General features: G+C 47.0%; 1 protein-coding gene across 3 annotated transcripts in view; it reads right to left on the reverse strand.

Annotated features, from left to right (window-relative positions):
• TP53BP2 (tumor protein p53 binding protein 2) overlaps positions 1-18781 on the reverse strand; it is a 273982-nt gene that overhangs the window by 36294 nt on the left and 218907 nt on the right. For all 3 annotated transcript variants that reach the window (XM_078649843.1, XM_078649842.1, XM_078649844.1), the window contains exons 12-13: positions 12000-12471; positions 4801-5621 (exon numbers count right to left, since the gene is read on the reverse strand). In XM_078649843.1, the coding sequence (XP_078505969.1) occupies positions 4801-5621; positions 12000-12471 (1293 nt within the window). The remainder of the gene's footprint in view (positions 1-4800; positions 5622-11999; positions 12472-18781) is intronic.

Below are 18781 nucleotides of genomic sequence, written 5' to 3' on the forward strand. Positions count from 1 at the left end.
AAGACAACTCCTCATTTCATTGCGGAAGCCCTTTAAGGCAGTTTCTTCACCCACCATTGCCAGGTGGGTGCACTGGGTGCGGCAGAAAGCTGGTATCAATGTTAGCCAATTTGGAGCACACTCCGCAAGGGGTGCCATTGATTTGAAGGCCTTTAGTCTTGGGGCGCGTCTAGAGGATATTCTCAACGCGACGGACTGGTCTTCAGATTCCACATTCAAGCGGTTTTATTTCAAACCGATTTTGAATATGGCTCATTTGGTTGTGGGCAAGCTTTGAACAAGCAAGGATTTTCAACCTTCCAGACGACTATGTCATGGCTGCTATCTAATTCTGTATTGGCAATTGTTTGCACACCATCCAGCTAGCGCCAGGATGCTCCTTCCGGAGCGAAAGTTGCGCTTTATAAATATACAATACAAATACAAATACAAAATAATCCTCGCCTCCAGTCCTGACATTGAATGAAAAATGTCCTAGCTAGCGTAACGGAAAGTTTCAATTCTATTAAGGACTCTGAGGCGAGGATTATCCCGCCCTAGCTTCCCCGTATGTCAGTAAGTAATAAAGTCTGATGCTTATAAGTGTGCTTCTTCTGCATTGTGCTCGATTTGCTACATTTTTTCCCCGGTGCTTCCTCTGGTAATGTGTTTCCTCTTACCATCAGGCTTGGATTGCAACAAACAAGACGCCTGAAGAGCGGAGAGTGACTGTCTACGCGCTCAGAAAGAGGAGGAGAGGACACTGTTGAAGGACTATGTTGGGCGCTGCCTGGGCCCTGTTTGGACATTGGTGTCAGACCTATGATTGGTTATTACCAGGTGTTTCTTGTTTGACTACGTGTTCCCATTGTTCCATGGGAAATGTAGTCTTTTGTATATCTTCGCTGCTATGCATTAAAGTGGAGGAAGAAGGCATAATCCTCGCCTCCGAGTCCCTAATAGAATTGAAACTTTCCGTTACGTTAGCTTGGAAATTTTTCATTCTCTTCTGAAGTACAAGTTACTTACCTTCGGTAACGGTGCATTTGGTAGAGACAATTCTAGCCGCAGATTCCTTCACGTAGAATTATCACCAGCCGTGAGACTGGATCCGCAAACTTTGCCACAGCATCCCTGCGCGTCGGGGGTGGGGCAGCAGCACGCATCTCCGCCCAGGCGTCGTCCGCATACATGACGTCAGCGAGGTCACATAAGTCCCACCCCAGCGCGCCTACATCAGTTTTCTTCGCAGAACTTTTCCGTGCCGCAACGCAGAGCCATCAGACAAAACTGTGGCAGTATGGGAACAGTGTGCGAAAGAGTAGAAAAAGGAATGGAGACAAGCGACACCATAAGGAGCAGTCCAACACTGCAGTATCCAAAGGCAGGGGCAAAAGAAAGAACAGAGCAGAGCCCTGAGCAGCCACCCTGCCATTATGTAGACAGTCCTGCCCCCCCCTACGTAGACAAGGAACATACGTAAAATGTCATGACAACATGTAGCAGGCCTACAACCCCCATCCAGAAACAAGGAAGGGGAGCCAGTTCCACGACAGACAGAAACAACAAACGTCCAAGTAACCCCAGCACAGAGGGCAACCACCCCCCAAGGAACGAGGGCAACCACCCCCCAAGGAACAAGGGCAAGGCATGGCCAGATGACCCCAGCTCAAAGGTTAGCAGAGGGGCCAGAACCCTTGGCAGCAAGGGGAAGGGAGGGCGGAGATTGAAGGCAAGTCCCCTCCAATCCTCGAGTAACCAGAGCAGAGGGGCACAGGAGTACAGTAAACCCATCCTCCAATGAACCAAGGGGGAAGGAACAGCAACAAGACGGAGCAGCCCGTCAAGAGCGAAAGAATGCACTCACAGAAGAGACAGCCGCCCACTGTTAGGTGAGTGCCGAAGACCACCCCAAGGGTTCTTTCAGAACAGGGAGGAAGGGGGGCCGTGAAGGAGTCTGCAGCTAGAATCGTCTCTACCAGATACAGCCTTACCGAAGGTAAGTAACTCGTACATCTGATAGAGACTACTAGCCGCAGATTCCTTCACGTAGAATAGATACCCTACCAATACCCATGGGGAAGGAGGGTCTGCGAAAGGACCCCACCAGCCTGGACATATACAGAGGGTCCCACAGGGGACCAGACCTGCGGACCAGGTAAGTAACCTCGTCCCTTCCAGGCAAGAGGAACCCTCACAAGCAGAACACCACGACCCCAAGAGGGATGTAGGAAGAAGAAGAAGTCTGAAGAGGCCAGTACAGTCACAACAGAGGAACCAAGGGCAAGGCCAGAGAGGCCGAAGCACCCCACTCTCCTACAAGGCAACAGAGCTTCCATCCAATGCCAGGACAGGAAGAAGAAGAAGAAAAGCCTAGAGGGTCAAGGAAACGAGGAAAAAGAAGGCAAGCCCACCCTAGACGGAAGGCAACAGGTCAGCCAGAGCGGCGCCGACAGTAATAAGCCGCCAGAAGCAAGAAGAACAGCCCGGGCCCCAGGAAGACCGGGTAGGCAACGTCTGACAGGGGAGAAACACAGAATCATCCCAGCCCTCAGGACAGGAGCAGGTAGGTGAGGAAATGCCCGGTCACATCACTACGAGGGGTCCGTGCACACACAACCTCAAGAAGCAATAGCCATACATAAACGCCACGGAAAACAGGCACCCGTAGGCGACCAGTACTCCCTAGCAGAGCGCAAGCTATATAACAGCTACCACTACCCCACATAGGGTACGTTAAGTCCCAAGACATGGGAACCCTCTTTGGACGAACTTCCGCAGCAGAGCAAAAACGTAAGAGCCACAGGGAAAAAAAAAACGCTGAAGTCTAGTCAAGCAGCCCAAGAGAAAACAGAAGGCCTAATCTGAGGGCCAAGTCTGTGTAAACAACTCCAGCAGAAACACACAGTCAACAAAGGGGCCGTCCAGCAGCCAACAACGCCACAGTCCCAGCAAGGAGGACTCGAGTGGCCATAAAACACTCCACAGCAAGGGCAACCGGTCCAAAAGAAGGTCCAGAACCAGCTCAACTCAGCAGTCACTGACGAGGGGAAGGAGGAGGATAAGGAGGAGGAGGAGGAGGAGGAGGAGGAGGAGGAGGAGGAGGAGGAGGAGGAGGACGGAGTCCCGCCAAGAACCTTTGGATGGCAGAGTCTGCCGGGGCATGGAATAACAGGGTGCCATCAAAGGGAAGATCAATCAGGCGCTCATGAACATTTTCAGGAAACACGCTGTCCCAAAGCAAAGCATGGCGACGGAGAGTAACTGAGGAAGCCATGGCCCGGCCCAGCACCTCTGAGATGTCCAGAGCGGAGCGGAGAATAAACGCCGCTAGCTCCCGGCCATCCAACGCATGATGCCGTAAGTCCACCGGAACAGTCTTTTGTGAAGCTGCGGATCCCAAGGACTCAGCCGAGTCCCACAAACAAGAGGAGGCCCTAGCCAACACGCATAAGGTGTTAAGAGCCCGCAGGGCAGCGCTGGTCGAAGCAAACATGTTGCGCCCCCAAGGGTCCAACCAGCGGGCCTCCCGGGACGGCGGAGTCAACAATGGCGGCAGGGAGGGAAAAGCAGTCCGCTAAAAGTGGACTTGATGCAGGAGGGTAAAGGGAAAGACACGCAGGGTCATGCGGCGCCAGAAGGTGCCCGTGCAGAAGGTGTTGAGGCACCGGATCCCATGAGGCAGGGTGCCTCCAAGCCCCCGTTTGGGAAGAAAGGAGCGAACCCTCAAAGGGAAGCAAGAGCTTCCTCCCACCAGAGCCCTGGTGGAGAACCTCCAAGAGATGGTCCGCCAGGAAATGAGCAACCGCGTTACCCATGCGCAGAATTTGCACACCAGTGGAGTAAGCAGCTCCTCCTTGGGCGAAGGCTATAAACTAAGGCGGTCGTCCCCGAAGCCAAGCGGGGCGGGCAAAGGCCAGACCTGGAAGTCAGAAGGAACCAAAGAGTAGGGGACCTGCCACTCCTTCGGCGTACACCTTGGCCTCGGAAATGGTGGGAAACCGCCCTTCGATGACGTTGGTGAAAAAGACACCACATGGTGGTCTCCGGGGAGGATGACACCAGTAGGCAACCAACCTCTGGAGAAGAGGGAGCATCTGAAGACAAATCCGCGGCTCGACGCCTGTGTGGAGCCGTACAGTCCGCCGCCTGAGGAGGGGGGAAGGGAGGGGGGGGGGCGGAACGACACCAACTCGACCTCCGCCGAGGCAGTCTACGTGAAGGAATCTGTGGCTAGTAGTCTCTAACAGATCTGGTGTTCACACAGACAAAGACTCTAAAATAAACACTTTCCTAACCCCTCCCGCCACACATGTAAATTCTTCCTTTTTCCAGAGATAGGACCAGTATTGTGATTCATGCAGGGTACATCTACTAAATTGGAAGCGATCGACACACAAAATGAATACAATCAAATTACATACATGCATAGAAACTCCAGCCTCAAATAATGGAATACATACAACTATCTGAAGGTATAGTCTATGTCTGATTTACTAGGGATAATAGTTGATGTCTTAGTCAAAGTCCACACAATATTTAAATGATTTCAGGCTGAAAAACAGGACAAATTACCAGGAGCGCCTGTCAAATAAGATGTGGCAATGAAGGAAATTGTGAAACTAGCTTCCGATAAAAACAATTAATGCACTTTGTGCTACGTTCTAGTTGACTTATTCTTTCAAATTATCAGAGCATTATCTACTTTTAATGAATAGTATCACTGTCTAGAATATAAGAAATAGCACAGTAACAATATTTTAAAATGCATTTTTCAAAATGTTATCAATTAAAATGCTTTTATTAAATTGCAATACTTACAGGAGGTAGGGAAAACTGTCCTGTGATCTCAGGAGGACACATGCTGAAGGGATCTTCTGAAATACTTTCTGACTCTCCAGAGGATGGGTATGGCGGTGGGGGATATGGTGGATACTCTTCAACGTAGACTTCAAGCGTTTGTGGCAATGCTGGGCTCTCCTCTTCAACAGCAGGAGGAGGATGAGGAGGATGAGAAGGTGGAGGAGGTGGAGCATCTTCTGGTATGCCTTCGGGAACGCAGTCCGGACCCAGACCAGGTGAAGGCAGTTCAATCTCTTCAGGTGTTATTGTCTCTGCTTCCTTTTCATAAACAATTTCAGCCACAGGAGGTACTTCTATTTCAGTGGCCATTTCTCTTTCTGATTCTGTCCAAATAGGTGTGTTCTGGTCCTCTGATGCAGTTCCAGGATCATGGATTTCTGATTGTTTTGGGGTTGAAATAGTTTCCATGGCAGCAAGCGTTGTTCTCTGATACAAAAGTTTCTGAATATTTGGGCCATTAGGACCCTCTGGCTCTGTAATAGAGCTACGCTTCTTCAGAGGTCTTGGGGCATTCGACAGCTTCTTCCTTAAGGCCTCCAGGTCTGCGTCACTCTGGTTTCGATAAGGGTTGGAAAGAAAAGGCAGGAGCTTGGTCGGACTGAGTGGGCGTGGTATTCTTTCAGTTTCTGAATTCTCTTGGGTAGGAGGAGGGCTGTCTGAATCAGGTTCTGGGCTCCCAGACTTACCATCCACACCAATGTTCTTCACCTGCTGATTGTAAAGTATCTGCTGTTGATTTGGTGCCCCTGAACCTGGGATGACCGGCTTTCCATACACTGCTATAAAGGAAATCAGAAGAGAAAAATTATTTTAAATCTTCCAAGCATTTATGGTGCAAATAAAGGTGAATGACCATTATTCATCCGTTCTAAAAAACAAAGCTGCTTGTTCCAGAAAATGATCCTGTTCAGAATGTGTTACGATGCAATTCATCATAGAAAACATTAGTTAAACCAAGTGACAAAAGATGAGGCAGCTGTTGAAACTATAGAGCAGCGTGAACAGCAGAAAGCTATGGTAAATGAGAATGGCTACGGTGTAGGAAGCAGTCTCTGTATATACTATACCAAAGCAAGGTATAGTGTGCACAGAGTTCAGTGGATTCCCAGAGGTATAGCAGCAGCTAAAGTAGATACTACCTTACTCTCTTTTGTGGTAGTATGGTTGAGCTTCCAGGCTTATCAGGAGGGTAGTGTTAAGCATTTGTTGTACACACTCAGCTTAGAAATTATGAAACACACTCAAAGACTGAATACAGACAAATTGTATAAAAAGTTATTTTGGTATTTTATTTCTAGAACCAAGATCCACGTAGTATCAGGTAAGTTAAACTCTTCATACAATGTTACTTTCAGCAAGACAGTGAAATCTGAATTTACAGGAACATTCAGATTACTTTTTGCAGTTGAGAAAATCGTTCAAAAACGCAGGCAAGTACTTTGATTACTTTTCAATTACAGTTCTGGTTTGGTATGAGACATACTCCTAACACAGTTTATACAACACAGGGCATATGTAAGCTGGTTAACTCTTGTGCAAGCAATAGATTAGTTTGTGCAGTACAAGACTGTTCAACAGAAGTATTTTTAGAGGAAAAAAACACCATTCAGTCCTATGGGAAAAATGAAGTGTTAAGTTACAGGTGAGTAAATCGGTTTTGGAATTGGAGTTTTGAGGGAGGTAGAACTAAGGCTCCCTAAGATTCATGTTGGCACTCAAGGGGCACCACCAGTGGCACTATGGCGGCCGGGTGCAGAGTGCAGGGGACCAATAGGGCTAGGGAGCACCTGGGTTGGCGACTGCTCATGGGCAGGTCACTTGGTTTCAGGAGCCAAGCTCCTGGGGTCAAGATCAGGGTAAAGGAGGTCAAAGTTAACACCAAATCCACACCACCAGCGGTGCCGGGGTGTCAGGGTGCAGGGTGCTTAGGAGGTGTTGGGAGCACAAAGCATTTCAAGAGAGGACGTCTGTTACGGAAAAGGACTGAAGGCTGGAGGCAGAAGACTGGACAAAGGAAACAACTACTGGAGGATTAAGTTGAAGAGTTGCTAAACACCAGGACACAGTCAGTCGGGCCCCTCAGGTCACAGGAGCTGCGGATGCAGGTGTGTCCATTCATGTCGGGTTCTTCCCACAGGTTCCAGTCACGGTTGGGGGGGGGACCATTTGGACTGAGGCTGCAGGCATTGAGGAGAGTCGTGGAGGTCACCCAACGCTGGATCGCAGGTCAGGGTCGTCGGGGGGACGTTGCTGGGGAGTTGGGCCACTCGAACTCAGACCGTGGGTGTCGGGTGCAGAGTGGTGAGGTCTCACGGATCCGACCAGATCTGGAGTCCTGAACTGGGTGGGTGTTGGACAAATCTGGTGTCCACGGGAGAGAGGAGTTCTTTGTGAAAGCAGAGCATGTCTCCGGGGTTCCTGGAGGCTGCAGGACATTTTGGGTTCCACTCGCAGGAGTTCAGAACAGGACACAGGTCGGTAGGCTAGGGCCAAAGTAGTTGTTGTGGTCCTCTTCTTCCGCAGCACAGTTCTTCGGTCCTTCTTCTTGTCACATCGAATCTGAAGAGGTAAGGTTCAGGGGTGCTCATAAATACTAGGTTTAGGGATGTTACAGGGGTGTGCAGGTTGGGACCAATGGGTCCCTTCCCTGGGGTGTCTACAACCGCTAGTATGCCACCCTTAAGTGGGGGGGGGGGGGGGGGGGAGGGAGCATAAGCCTCTTCCTGATTGAAGGGGTCCCCACCGTCTGCAAGATGGTGGGGACTGAGATGAGAACTTCACCTCGCCTTCCCCACTTGAGGAGTAGGGTTGGCAAAGGTGGGCACACCTCCTTTCCTGGCTAGTTTTCCCGCAGATTCTCGTGCCCAAAATGAGGGGGAGGGGGGGGGGCAGAACCGGTGGGAGCCGGTTGCTGATAGCAGCAAAGTACTAGGGGTAGCTTAACAAAGGTGGCAAGCCTTTGAAGCTGCCTCTTCGAGGTCCCTGCCCATCGTGGGGGAGGAGGCATGACACTTCTGCCCAGGATGTGCTTCGTTCCCGGATCCCGAGAGCGGAGGGCTCTATACCCAGGGGTCCACAAACTGGTAGTGGCGGATGGCTGGGAGCCAGTCCGGAACCACACCCGAGTTGGTTGTTTTTCAGGGGGCATCTTTAAGATGCCCTGTGTGTGCATTTTTCATTAAATCCAACACTGGCATCAGTGTGGATTTTATGTGCTGGGAAGTTTGATACCAAGCTTCCCAGACTTCAGTAAAGCCATCCTGGAGCTGTAAAGTTCGTGTTGACAAACTCCTAGCCCATGCACTCAAAATGGCTTCATTGCAGTTATAGTAGTCTGTGAATGGCACAGGCACTGCAGGGGCATATTGCCCTTGCAGCTATGCCCTCACCTGGACATGGTGCACCCCACCTTTAGGGCTGTAAGGCCTGCTAGAGGGATGACTAACCCAAGTCACAGGCAGTGTTGGTGGGTATGGCACATGTCAATTCTTTAGTTTGGTCTGCACCAATACACCTAGTCTGCATTGGCAAGGTGGAGGTGTAGAGGTGAGAGGTGAGAGGTCTCTGAGCGTAGCATAATACATGCTACAGCCCTCAGATGCCTTCTCTTGTCACTACATCCTTGGTACCGGAGGTACCTTTTACAAGGGACTTCCCCCCCCCAGAGTTTTAAATAGCACAAACTTGACCCAAAGGTATCGTTTATCAGAGCACCCCACATGAGCACCAGTTGCTTACACAAGGACATATTCATTTTTGTGAGGCACGGGGAGATAAGTGATTTGCCCAGACAATCACAGGATGTTGAGCGTCACTGCCGATACTTGAAACCGGTTCCCCAGATTTGAGATCGACCGCCCTAGCCGTTAGGCTACATCCGCTCCCCTACTTACAGGGGGCCTAGAGGTGCGCCAATTGTGGGCACACAGGTACAGTTTTAGTAAAGAACACAGGTGCTGGAGGCCGGTTGGCAGGATCCCAGCAAACACTCAGTCAAGTTGGCATCAGGTATCTGGCAAAAAGTTGCACTTTCCTACCTATGGTAAATCTCAAACAGTTGAAAATGGACTTAATAACTGATGCATTTACGGCCCACTTGAGAGGCATGTGTGATGAACAAGTTACTTACCTTTGGAAACTCTTTCCGGTGGCTACTCTGTCTATCCGCAGATTCCTCACCTTTAGAAATTTCTTCAGATGCCAGACTGGATTAGAAAGTATTTTAAAGCAGTCCTCCCACAAGCCATTAGGTAACGTTGTGTGGCTCCACTCTGACCTAATTCCGCCCCGGAAGCGATGGAGTGGAGTCACTCTGATGTGGGCAGAAACTGCTGAAAGCAGGTAGGAATAGAAGGGCAAACGTTTGTTGGACGATTTAGAGGACCCATCTGCCAGGTATGACCGATTGTTCTCCTTGAAGAATGTTCGATCCTGCCTCCCACAGAGTGGCTGTGCTCCACAAAGGGCATACTAAAGTGGCCTGGGGACTAATGCTGCAGGGAAGGGGGACTGAGAAGAATTAGGTCAATGGGGATCTGCACGATATCTGCTTGACCAGCGTCCCTGGCCAACAGTTACGGGGGCAGGAGGAGGCCTGGCTAGGTATTTATGTGATGAGTAACCTGTGTGGAAGGGGTGGAAAGCCCTAAGGAACATGGTGTGGCTCTCCTTACCTTAAAGCATCTGAGGGCGGAATCAGCCGTGCAGCCTAAGAGGCTGGACCCATCCAAAGGCATATATTTAAGGGTGCCTGCATATCTCCATAGAATCCTGTGGCTCACGTCCATGCATGGTGAAAAAAACACCACACACTGCTAGCCATTCACCCCAAGCAATGAGTAGTATCCAGACCAGCCCAAATCACATATCTGGCCACCTTGACTGGTTTGAGCCAAGAAGCCCCTGACTCCCAGTGTCCATGTCCTAGGGTGTGCAAATAACAGCCTAAAAAGCAGACTGCACTGATCGACCAAAAGGCTAGGCTGGCTGAAAAAACATCTGTTTCCTTTCCAACACCCTGTCTGGGGGGGCTGTGGGGAATGCATTAGAATTCACTTTGCTAGTGTAAGCCAATGCCACCAAACTTCCATGAGTAAATGTAAATGTTTTTGAGCTTGTAAAGCGCACTGCTACCCGTCCATAGGTTTCCTGGAGCTGTATAACTCTGGGGAACCCATCCTGGCTTTCCCTGTGGGATGGTCCCTTGCTGGGAGTCCCCAAGGTGGAGCCAGGCATCCCCGGAATTGGTGGGGCCGTTGTGGAGATTAGGCAAGCTAATGCCCAGAGTTGCCGAGTGGAACCCCTGATTAGAGTAAGCACCGAAGCGAGAATTATCGAGTCCGCTGACCAAGGTCCACGACCCTGCCGCGACGGGAATTGAACCCTGGTCCCGGGCCGACTTCTGCTCTTGGGTCTGCCGCCTCTAACCAGTGAGCCACACTACTCCACTAGGACGCGGAGCAAGAAAATCCGGGTTGTCAGTCTGTGGTATGTGGCTAATTGCTGTTTAAAAAGAGCAAGGCAAAGACAGAGTTCCCAAAAGTGTGTCAATTAGGACTTCACTGAATGGAAGTAAGGGATTAGATGAGGTTGGCCCAGGGTGCAAAACCTCAGCCAGGCAGGACATTTGCCTTGACTTCAACATAAGGCATATGTAGATTCAGGACATCTGCTGCTCGCCTAATAACAGCAAAGGACACATTCTCTTCCATTGGGGTTCAAGGGGCAAAATCAACCCTGTATCAGGGGGAAGTAACAAGTACACTGGCCTCCTATAAGTCCATGTATAAACTGTTTATCATGTGGGAGAAAATCAGCCCAGTCATTGCCATATCCAGGAGGTGGCAAACTCTGGTCAAAATCAGTGCCAAAAAGATGATGGAGCCAATGAGGACAGCTCTGCAGTAGTGAAGAGTTATCTGACTAGTGTAGAGACCGGGTGGGCAGGAGTGGAGTCGGAGCATGACCTCAGTGGGGATCAGGACAGATTCGGCTCAGAGTTAAACATCGGAGTCGGTACCAGATACCCCTCTGCCATTGGTAAACTCAGTACCAGCGGCAACAAAAGTGGAAGAAGCACAAGTCTTAAAGCAAGAATGGAAGTCAGCACAGGGCCAGGTTTGATGAGCTTAGACGGCGCTGAGGGTGGACAGTAACCAAATTGGATGCCCCCCCGTAGATCCTTGGGGCCTGAAGGCAAACCAGTGGGAGCCAGAACTGTGTCAAAGATATGTAGCATGGTCTCCTTAAACGCCTCGACCTGCTTTGATGTTGTTGATGGCCAGGGTAATTTGCGGCCAGTTGTAGAATTGGCTCCTTCATTAGGTGTGAGATAAACTAGCACTTTGACGACCTCGTCACTTTTCAGACAGTGGCAGTGTGAGTTCAAGTGCCAACTTCTTGTTTTTCTTCTTCGACTTGGAAGTACCGGATGATTTCAACCACAAAGACCTAAAGTCAGACTTCAACCGCAGAGACCTATCACGAGAGTAGCCTAAAGAGCTAGAACAGGTCTGCATTCTCACCTATGATCAGGAGTTATAATGAGGTCGGTGACTTAGTCCAATGGTCAGTGGCATACAGCTTAGCTTCATAGTCCCAGATCACCTTTGTATGCAAGAGAGCACATTTTTTCACAAAAACACCAAAGGCACACCTGGTGCAGATAATTACTGGCATTTGTTTTCGACAGTCAGAGCATGGTCTGAACTCTGTAGTCTTTAGTATGGACATTGCTTCCTTGCACACTGGAATTCAGTTTCAAGAAAAGAGTAAACCAATGAAAAAGGGAGCAGAGCTATGCATCTGTATTCAAGGACTGGGAAAGAAAGGAACTGGCATGGTGAAAGGTAAGGGTAAAAGCCCTCAATATTATTGAAAAGTGAAGAAAATGAAAATAGTAGACAATACACCAAGACAGAGGAAAAATATGATCTTGGCGGCGGAAAAATGGGTTAAACCTCTTAATCCAAATCTATGCATCATGAATGCTTTGCCAATCAGGCAGTTCACCTTAAATGTACGGCACAAAGCCTCATTTGGGTCCTACTACTAAATGCATTAACATGGACAACAGATGTACACCTGTGGCATCTACAAACGAGGAAAGATTTCATGCTTGCTATCAAAACTACAAGGACTACCACATAAAAACTTACCACTAGGAAACTGTGAACTCCGGGTCTGAGTCCGTGTGAGAGCAGACTGCACAGCTTGAAGGAAGTTCTTCCCAGGGGTTTGCTGTTGTGTGTACATGGAATAAATGGAGCTGGCTGCAACCATCTGTGGCTTCCGAGCTGGCTGTTGAGGAGGCTCTTTGGTGGGTTGCGGGGTGAAAGGCCGCACAGTGGCAGCAGGGGGGTTATCCAGTTTTGAAGAGGATGTCTGAGGCGGGTCTTGGCTGTTGGCTTGTGGTGCAGGTGGTTGAGCAATCTTTTGTGGATTCTGCTGAGAGGTGTTAGACTGCTGCAGATTCTGCTTGTTATTAAGCGATGCAACAGCTGAAGGCATTTTTTGCGCGTTTGTATCACTTGAAAGGGGTTGGCTCGCTTGTCCAAAGTAAGGCAAATTAATTTGTTTTGGTTTAGAAGGAACCGGTGGCGGTACCTTTGTCACACTTTTGTTGTTAGTCTGAAAGATAATCCACAATTTAGTGAGAAATACATGTTTGAGTATTAAACTGAATAAAAATTGAACCAATGAACAACCACCACAAAATACAAACAAACTGAGTACCAAAAAGTTCAGAACATTTAAAGTATATGACTAACTTTGCAAATACCATTTTAAAGCAAATGTAGTAGAACATACATGTAGAACTCTTAAAAAGAACGCAAAATGCAAATGCTGCAAATACAAATTTCGCTAGTACAAGCACAAACAGCAGTTGAAAAGGCTGAGGAAGTCCTGTGAAATCGAATGACATTCTACTTGCCTTTAATGTTTTGCACTGATAATATCACTGAAATGTTTATATGCAGTATGCTGAAAGGCAGGAACAACAGCTTCCAATGGGTAGAAATGAGAAGGAAATGAGAAAGTTAAACCCCCTGCAATCCCTTCAGAAAAACAAAAATCTGGTCCCCTTACATGCTCACAGAAGTCACAGACTGTGTCTCATCAGATTTCTTTTTTATAGGCAAAGTTGAAAGGTGGCACCAACTATAAAAGGTCAGACTCTATATGAATTTAGGGAAGAGACCACTATGGGGACTACTAATACAGATGAATACATTTTTTTATTTTCACCCTCTCTGGATGTTGAATGCGTATTTAAAAGCTGGAATAATCACATAACACCCCCATATCCATCAGGAATGCCCCAACGCTGCTGCAATTTAGGAAAGAGTTGAAGACTAACGTCTTTACAGGACATTGCATCAAAGTGCAATACCCTTCCACCAGCCAGCTTCCTCTTCAATTACTGTTTAACGTTATGGTGGTCTCTGACCTGTACAGTGATCGACAGTTTTGTGGCTAGGTTTGTGATAAAGAAATAAGATATACAAACATACACAACACAGCACAGACTGTAAGGGTATACATTGTAAAACTATTTCCATAAAGGTTATGAAAAGCCTGCTTGGGCACACATGAGTAAAAGACGAACTATTAGATAATCCAATAGTGTCTTTAAAATGGATGGACTGCTTAACATTTGCCTTGCAAATCTAAGAAACATGAACATGTTCAAAGAGTGCAGTGTGGCAGAATCCAGCGAGCTACATAAGCTGTTGTCCTACTAAGAGAACAATCAACTTCAGATTAACAGCACCGGATGGTTGCTGACATCTACCAATATCTTTATGTATATATTTGCTCCAACCTGACCATGAATTGGAAGTATTTCTAGCCTTTTCTGTTGTGTATATAAATATACACCAGAATGGTGACCTACTTGGGAATAACAAACCTCTCTAAATAGACAGCTTCTCAGTGGGGCAGTCTCTATTGTCCTTAACCCATATTGCATCTTCTTCTAAACCACTAGTGTCAAGAGTGTTTTTCCTAATTGGCCTAAGTTTTGGTAGGGTATTTCTTTTGCTCAAAGTACCTCCTAAGACACTGTGCCCATCACGATGTAGAAATGTTTCTTCATTTACATGCAAATTAACTGTGCTTTCGCCTCAACCTGGGTGCTGCTTTCAGAAGTTTGTTTGCAAGTCATTGTTTTTGAGTGCTATCACCCCTTCCTCTAACAATTCCTACTCTACTTTGTCCAATAGAACCCATGTAGTCTATAGGGAGACAACAGTAAAAAGGGACTGTGCTTCTTCTTCGGATATACGGGGCCCCTCCTCTTCCACATCAGTAGGTAATTCCTTTTGAAGGATCCTAGCGATTGTGTATTTCCAGTAAAGCTTGAGCTTAAAACCAAGTGGTGGGTTTAGCACGCTCAATGAGCCCTGCACTCTTTATGTAGGGATTTATTTGGTTCCAAAATTTCACTGGGGTATGATTGAGTGAAAACGTGTTGGTTGCACTTTCAGAATTGTCCTTTGGGCGGTGTACAACTGATGGCCAAATTTATGTCAGCCCCTCCTGTTTATGAAGGACTTTTTTAGCATTCCCACCATACTACCTATCCCTACTCTATTACTTTTATAATGAATCTTTGAGGAACTTTTCCAGTTGGAGATGATGATGATTGTCACAAAAAAAGTAGCAATTGTTTTCAATGCTGGCTCTAAACGGGCATTTTAAGACTGGCCTTTGAGACAGCTTTAGCTGTCTCACTAGACTATTCTTTTCCCAAAAATGATACAAAATATATATAATATACATACATAGAGGGGCTTTTGGCCAGCAGTTTGGCTACATTAGTCTGCTGAATTGGTATTCATATGTTGCTTCCACTTACTACAGCATACAACATGCCAGAGTTGCTACTTTCTACTCACCTTTACGATGTCTAAGTTGCCCCAGCTGTAAAACGAAAAAAAAAGAATGGTGCAGCCTACAGGGTGGCCAGCACTGGATACATCATAGCACCCATTGTCCTAGTTGCTTCTTCTCTTCCACCACTTCCTTTGTCCATGAAGCTTCTTCTCTCTGGCAATCCCGTAGTTCATCTTACTTCTTCTCTCCCACCCTCCCATTATCTGTGCTGCCCCAACCAGCCATCAGCCAAAAATATATGACGCAGCCCTTTTAACCCTCTCTCCTCAACCGTTGTCAGTGTTGCTTTTCCTCTCCCTCCTTTTGTCCGTGGTGCCTTTTCCCTTGTAATCTCCTTCCCGTTTCCATGATGCCCACCCACATCCGCCACAACAAAAAAAAAGATATGACATGGCCAGTGTCGGCCACGTCATAGCTCGGTTTTCTCTCATTTTAGCCATATTCTACAATGTAGCTAAAAGACATTGGTAAAGCTAATCGCTTTTACATAGGCGAGACCAATATGCTTTGCCAATGCTCGTTTAAGTTACTGTTTCAGGATCGTTGTGACACTATAGTTGACGCCAATTTAAGAGCTTGGTCAGGTGATGATTTCTTCTTGTCGAGTTCACAAAGAATTAAGTAAAATGCTTGGCAAAACTCAAAGGCTTCCCCCCCCCCCCTAAACATTATTAGTAACAAGCATTTGCAATGCAATAGGTCTCGCATTTGCAAGAGTTTAAGCTATTGGCGCTGTAAATGACAATGCTTTTTACTTATCTGTTTTTATAATGAACGCATAAATAAAAGGCATTGTCATTTACAATACCAATGGCTCAAACTCTCACAAATGCGAGATCTCGGCCTCCATTGTTGTGGGTTGCTTGTTAAGTGAAAGCGTGCATGGCATGCTGAAAGTTATAGGAAAGTATGTCATGCCTGCAGTAGGAGAAACGCATTAAAGAACATAGTGCTTACCGACTAAATAAGACATACTGTGTAACAACAGAAGTAAAAGGGCCAGTCCTCATGGGATGTTACAAATGAAGACAAGGCAGTCCTAAGGAGGGGCTAACAAGCCTATTAACGAATCAGAAGCCAGCTTTTTAAAGTACAATGACAAGCCAATGAAAAATATGGGCGGTCCTTCAAGTCTATATTCCAATACAGCATGCCTCGCAAAGCAGCGCATGCGCTGCCCAGGCTCGACCTAAAAAAGCTTCAAAAGAGCTATCGAGCCCACCCATTACTTACCATTCGCTGGATTTGTTGTCACTCTTTTTTCTTTTCACTGGTCAGTGGCAGCTGGCTTCAATTTGTGGTTCTCGCTGCAGACTGCATTGGAGGATTTGGGTTTCTCCTTCTTAGAGTCCACAGACCCAACAAATGACTGCAGGGAATCAGCTGAATGTGTTTACAGCTCCCCAGTCCACCCATGTTGTTGCTTGCAATCGCCCCCCCCCCCCCACCCAATGTGTGACAAGTGTATGTCAGTGTGGCAGGCTAAGCACTGACCGTAGCTATTAACAGTGTCCAAGCACTGCCTCCCCAACACCCCTTCCGTTGCACCCAAAAACCTGGATGTTTCAAATTGTACAAACTGGGTTACCAAGAAGGTTTCCTGTCTCCAGCGCACAGAAATCCCTGGCTGTAGGTGGTGGGAAGTTTGGGCCTGCAATGTGCTTTCTGGTGTAATATTAACAAGCATTGGCAAAACCATTATGTCTTGGCAATGGCCAAGCTCTTGGCATTGTCAATGTGAATGTTTTTTTAGCCGTATGTTTGTGAAGTTACGAATGTGTCATGTTTGCTGGTGTTCAAATGTGTGTTATATTATTAAATTTGAGGGGGTGTCTGTATGTTATGTTTGCATGTTTGTGAGAACAATTGCCGTACTCAATACACTGACATACTGCATCTGCTAAGCAAGTAAAATACCACTGCACACCTGAAAACCCAGTGCCTTATGTAAATTCTCCAGTCAGCCTATTAGCATAAACAAAAAAACAAATGTCTTAATTTTGATAAACTACACAAAATAGGGAAACCTTGAAAATTGACAGTATATATAATTCATCCTGAATTTCCAATGAAGTGTATCTGTTTAAATATCGCCTATTAAAAGCAGCCGGCTTAAGAGCAGACACAGTAATGCCTCTTAGTGCGGACAATGTAAGACAGAATAGAGAATAATGAGGTGTGAATGCCCTACACAACAATCTCAACATTTAAGGAATTCGCTAAACTCAAGCAGTCGTTCACCATCACACAGGCTCACTCCATCAACATGAAGATCACAAACTAAACAAACTTGAGCGTTCCATAAACACGCCCCCCAGTGGCTGCTGGATAGTGCGAGCAGGGCACACTCAAAATTAAGCCTCGCCTTTCAAGGATGCCATGTTCTGCCAGTCTCACGCGCAGGCCCGTGGATCAACAAGCTGTCGATGGAACATACTTTCCTAAGCGCTCGCTACCTTGAATCACAAATGTAACATCCACAGAGCCTGGTAGTTTATGCTGCAAGCTGCTCTACTGTGCTCTGATGGGGTATGCAATTCCCTCAGCCATGCGTTCACCTGCAGTTTACCAACAAGAAGTGCCAGGTCGGGCACAGCTTACACTGAGGCAATACTTCAGAAATGGAAAACAAACTGTACAGGTTCGTCTGACTGTTGCTACTGAACGGTGAAAGTCAAAACAGGAGCGCTAGTGAAAAGTGCTCTTAAAGAACATTGTGCGAATCTCGCAGTACACCCATGTCAACATTGTGTGAATACATCAGTCCACCCACTGAATAGAATTGTCACAGCCCCAGAATTGCTAGCCTGGGCATCTTTTCATATTTATTTTCCAAGTAGCTAGCACCTGTCAGTGGTAAATTGTATTATTCAAGGATGCGACAGCGTGGAAACTTGTATGTACCAATTACAGACAGTGAAACAGTCTGTGGATGTTTGTGTCAGACACAATAGCTCCTGGAGGTGATGCATTGTGCAGAGCGGCGCTGCACGTCTAGTGAGAGTTAGGCTAGTGAAAATGGTATATGGATCCCTCAGGACACTTGTCGAGCTTTATTTACTGGTAAATAAAGGGTGTTTCTGCAGGGGTGGAGCTAAGCCTGATAACTGGTGTGGAATGTGTTTACACAGATCAGGTATCGGACAGTTGGAAATCATAATAAAAGTCACAAGAGAAAGTTTTGACATTTTTTTAACTTAAAATCTGCCCATTGATACACCTCACCCTCCTGCGCCATTAAAGCAGTTGCAGAAAAAGTCGCTCACACTTGATGCTTTTGCATTGAGATGTTTTGTTTTATCATTGGTGTTAGTACTGGCGTTCTTTCACTTTTTAAGCATCCCCACCTAAAGGACCCGAGACGCAGTGATTTCCCCCAAATCGTCTTTTTCCTGCATTGTCCATGCACTATAAACCAAGTGCATGTTCCCAGAGTCTGAAATGTTTAAGAAAGACCTGGACGACATACATTTTGAGGTATTAAGCCAGATGCTGAAGATCACACACCGCGCCATCGATATGGGAGCCCTCGACAATTCCTATCTTCCTCTCCCACCCTCCACCTTTGTCCATGTTGCTTATTAGCCTTCTCCCACCCCAACCTCTGTCCGTGTTACTCGCCCCCTTCATAAAATAAGCTGTCGCTATTGTGAAAAAAATATAGTACTTACTGACTAATGAAGGAGACCATGTAACGCCGCAAGTAAAAGATCCAGTCCTGATGGGCAGTCACAAAAGGAGACATGGTGGTAAAAAGGTGGGACTAAGAAGCCTCATGATCAATCGAAAGCCAGTATTTACCAGGGATGATGACGCCAGCCAATTAAAAATATGGGCGGAGCTTCCACTGCACTTCCACATCTGTCCCTACTACAATATGCCTCGCAAAGCGAGCAGCGCAGGTGCTGCAACGCTAAGCTCGACCTAAAAACATCCATATCCGTGAATGATTTAAAATCTACATTTTTACACTAATAAGGTGGCTACATTTAAGTGCTTAGTTATTAAAAATTGTGCGCGTAGGGAACTGAGTATGAGTTGC

This window comes from Lissotriton helveticus, chromosome 6 (genome assembly GCF_964261635.1).
Source record: "Lissotriton helveticus chromosome 6, aLisHel1.1, whole genome shotgun sequence".
Lineage (NCBI taxonomy): Eukaryota > Metazoa > Chordata > Amphibia > Caudata > Salamandridae > Lissotriton > Lissotriton helveticus.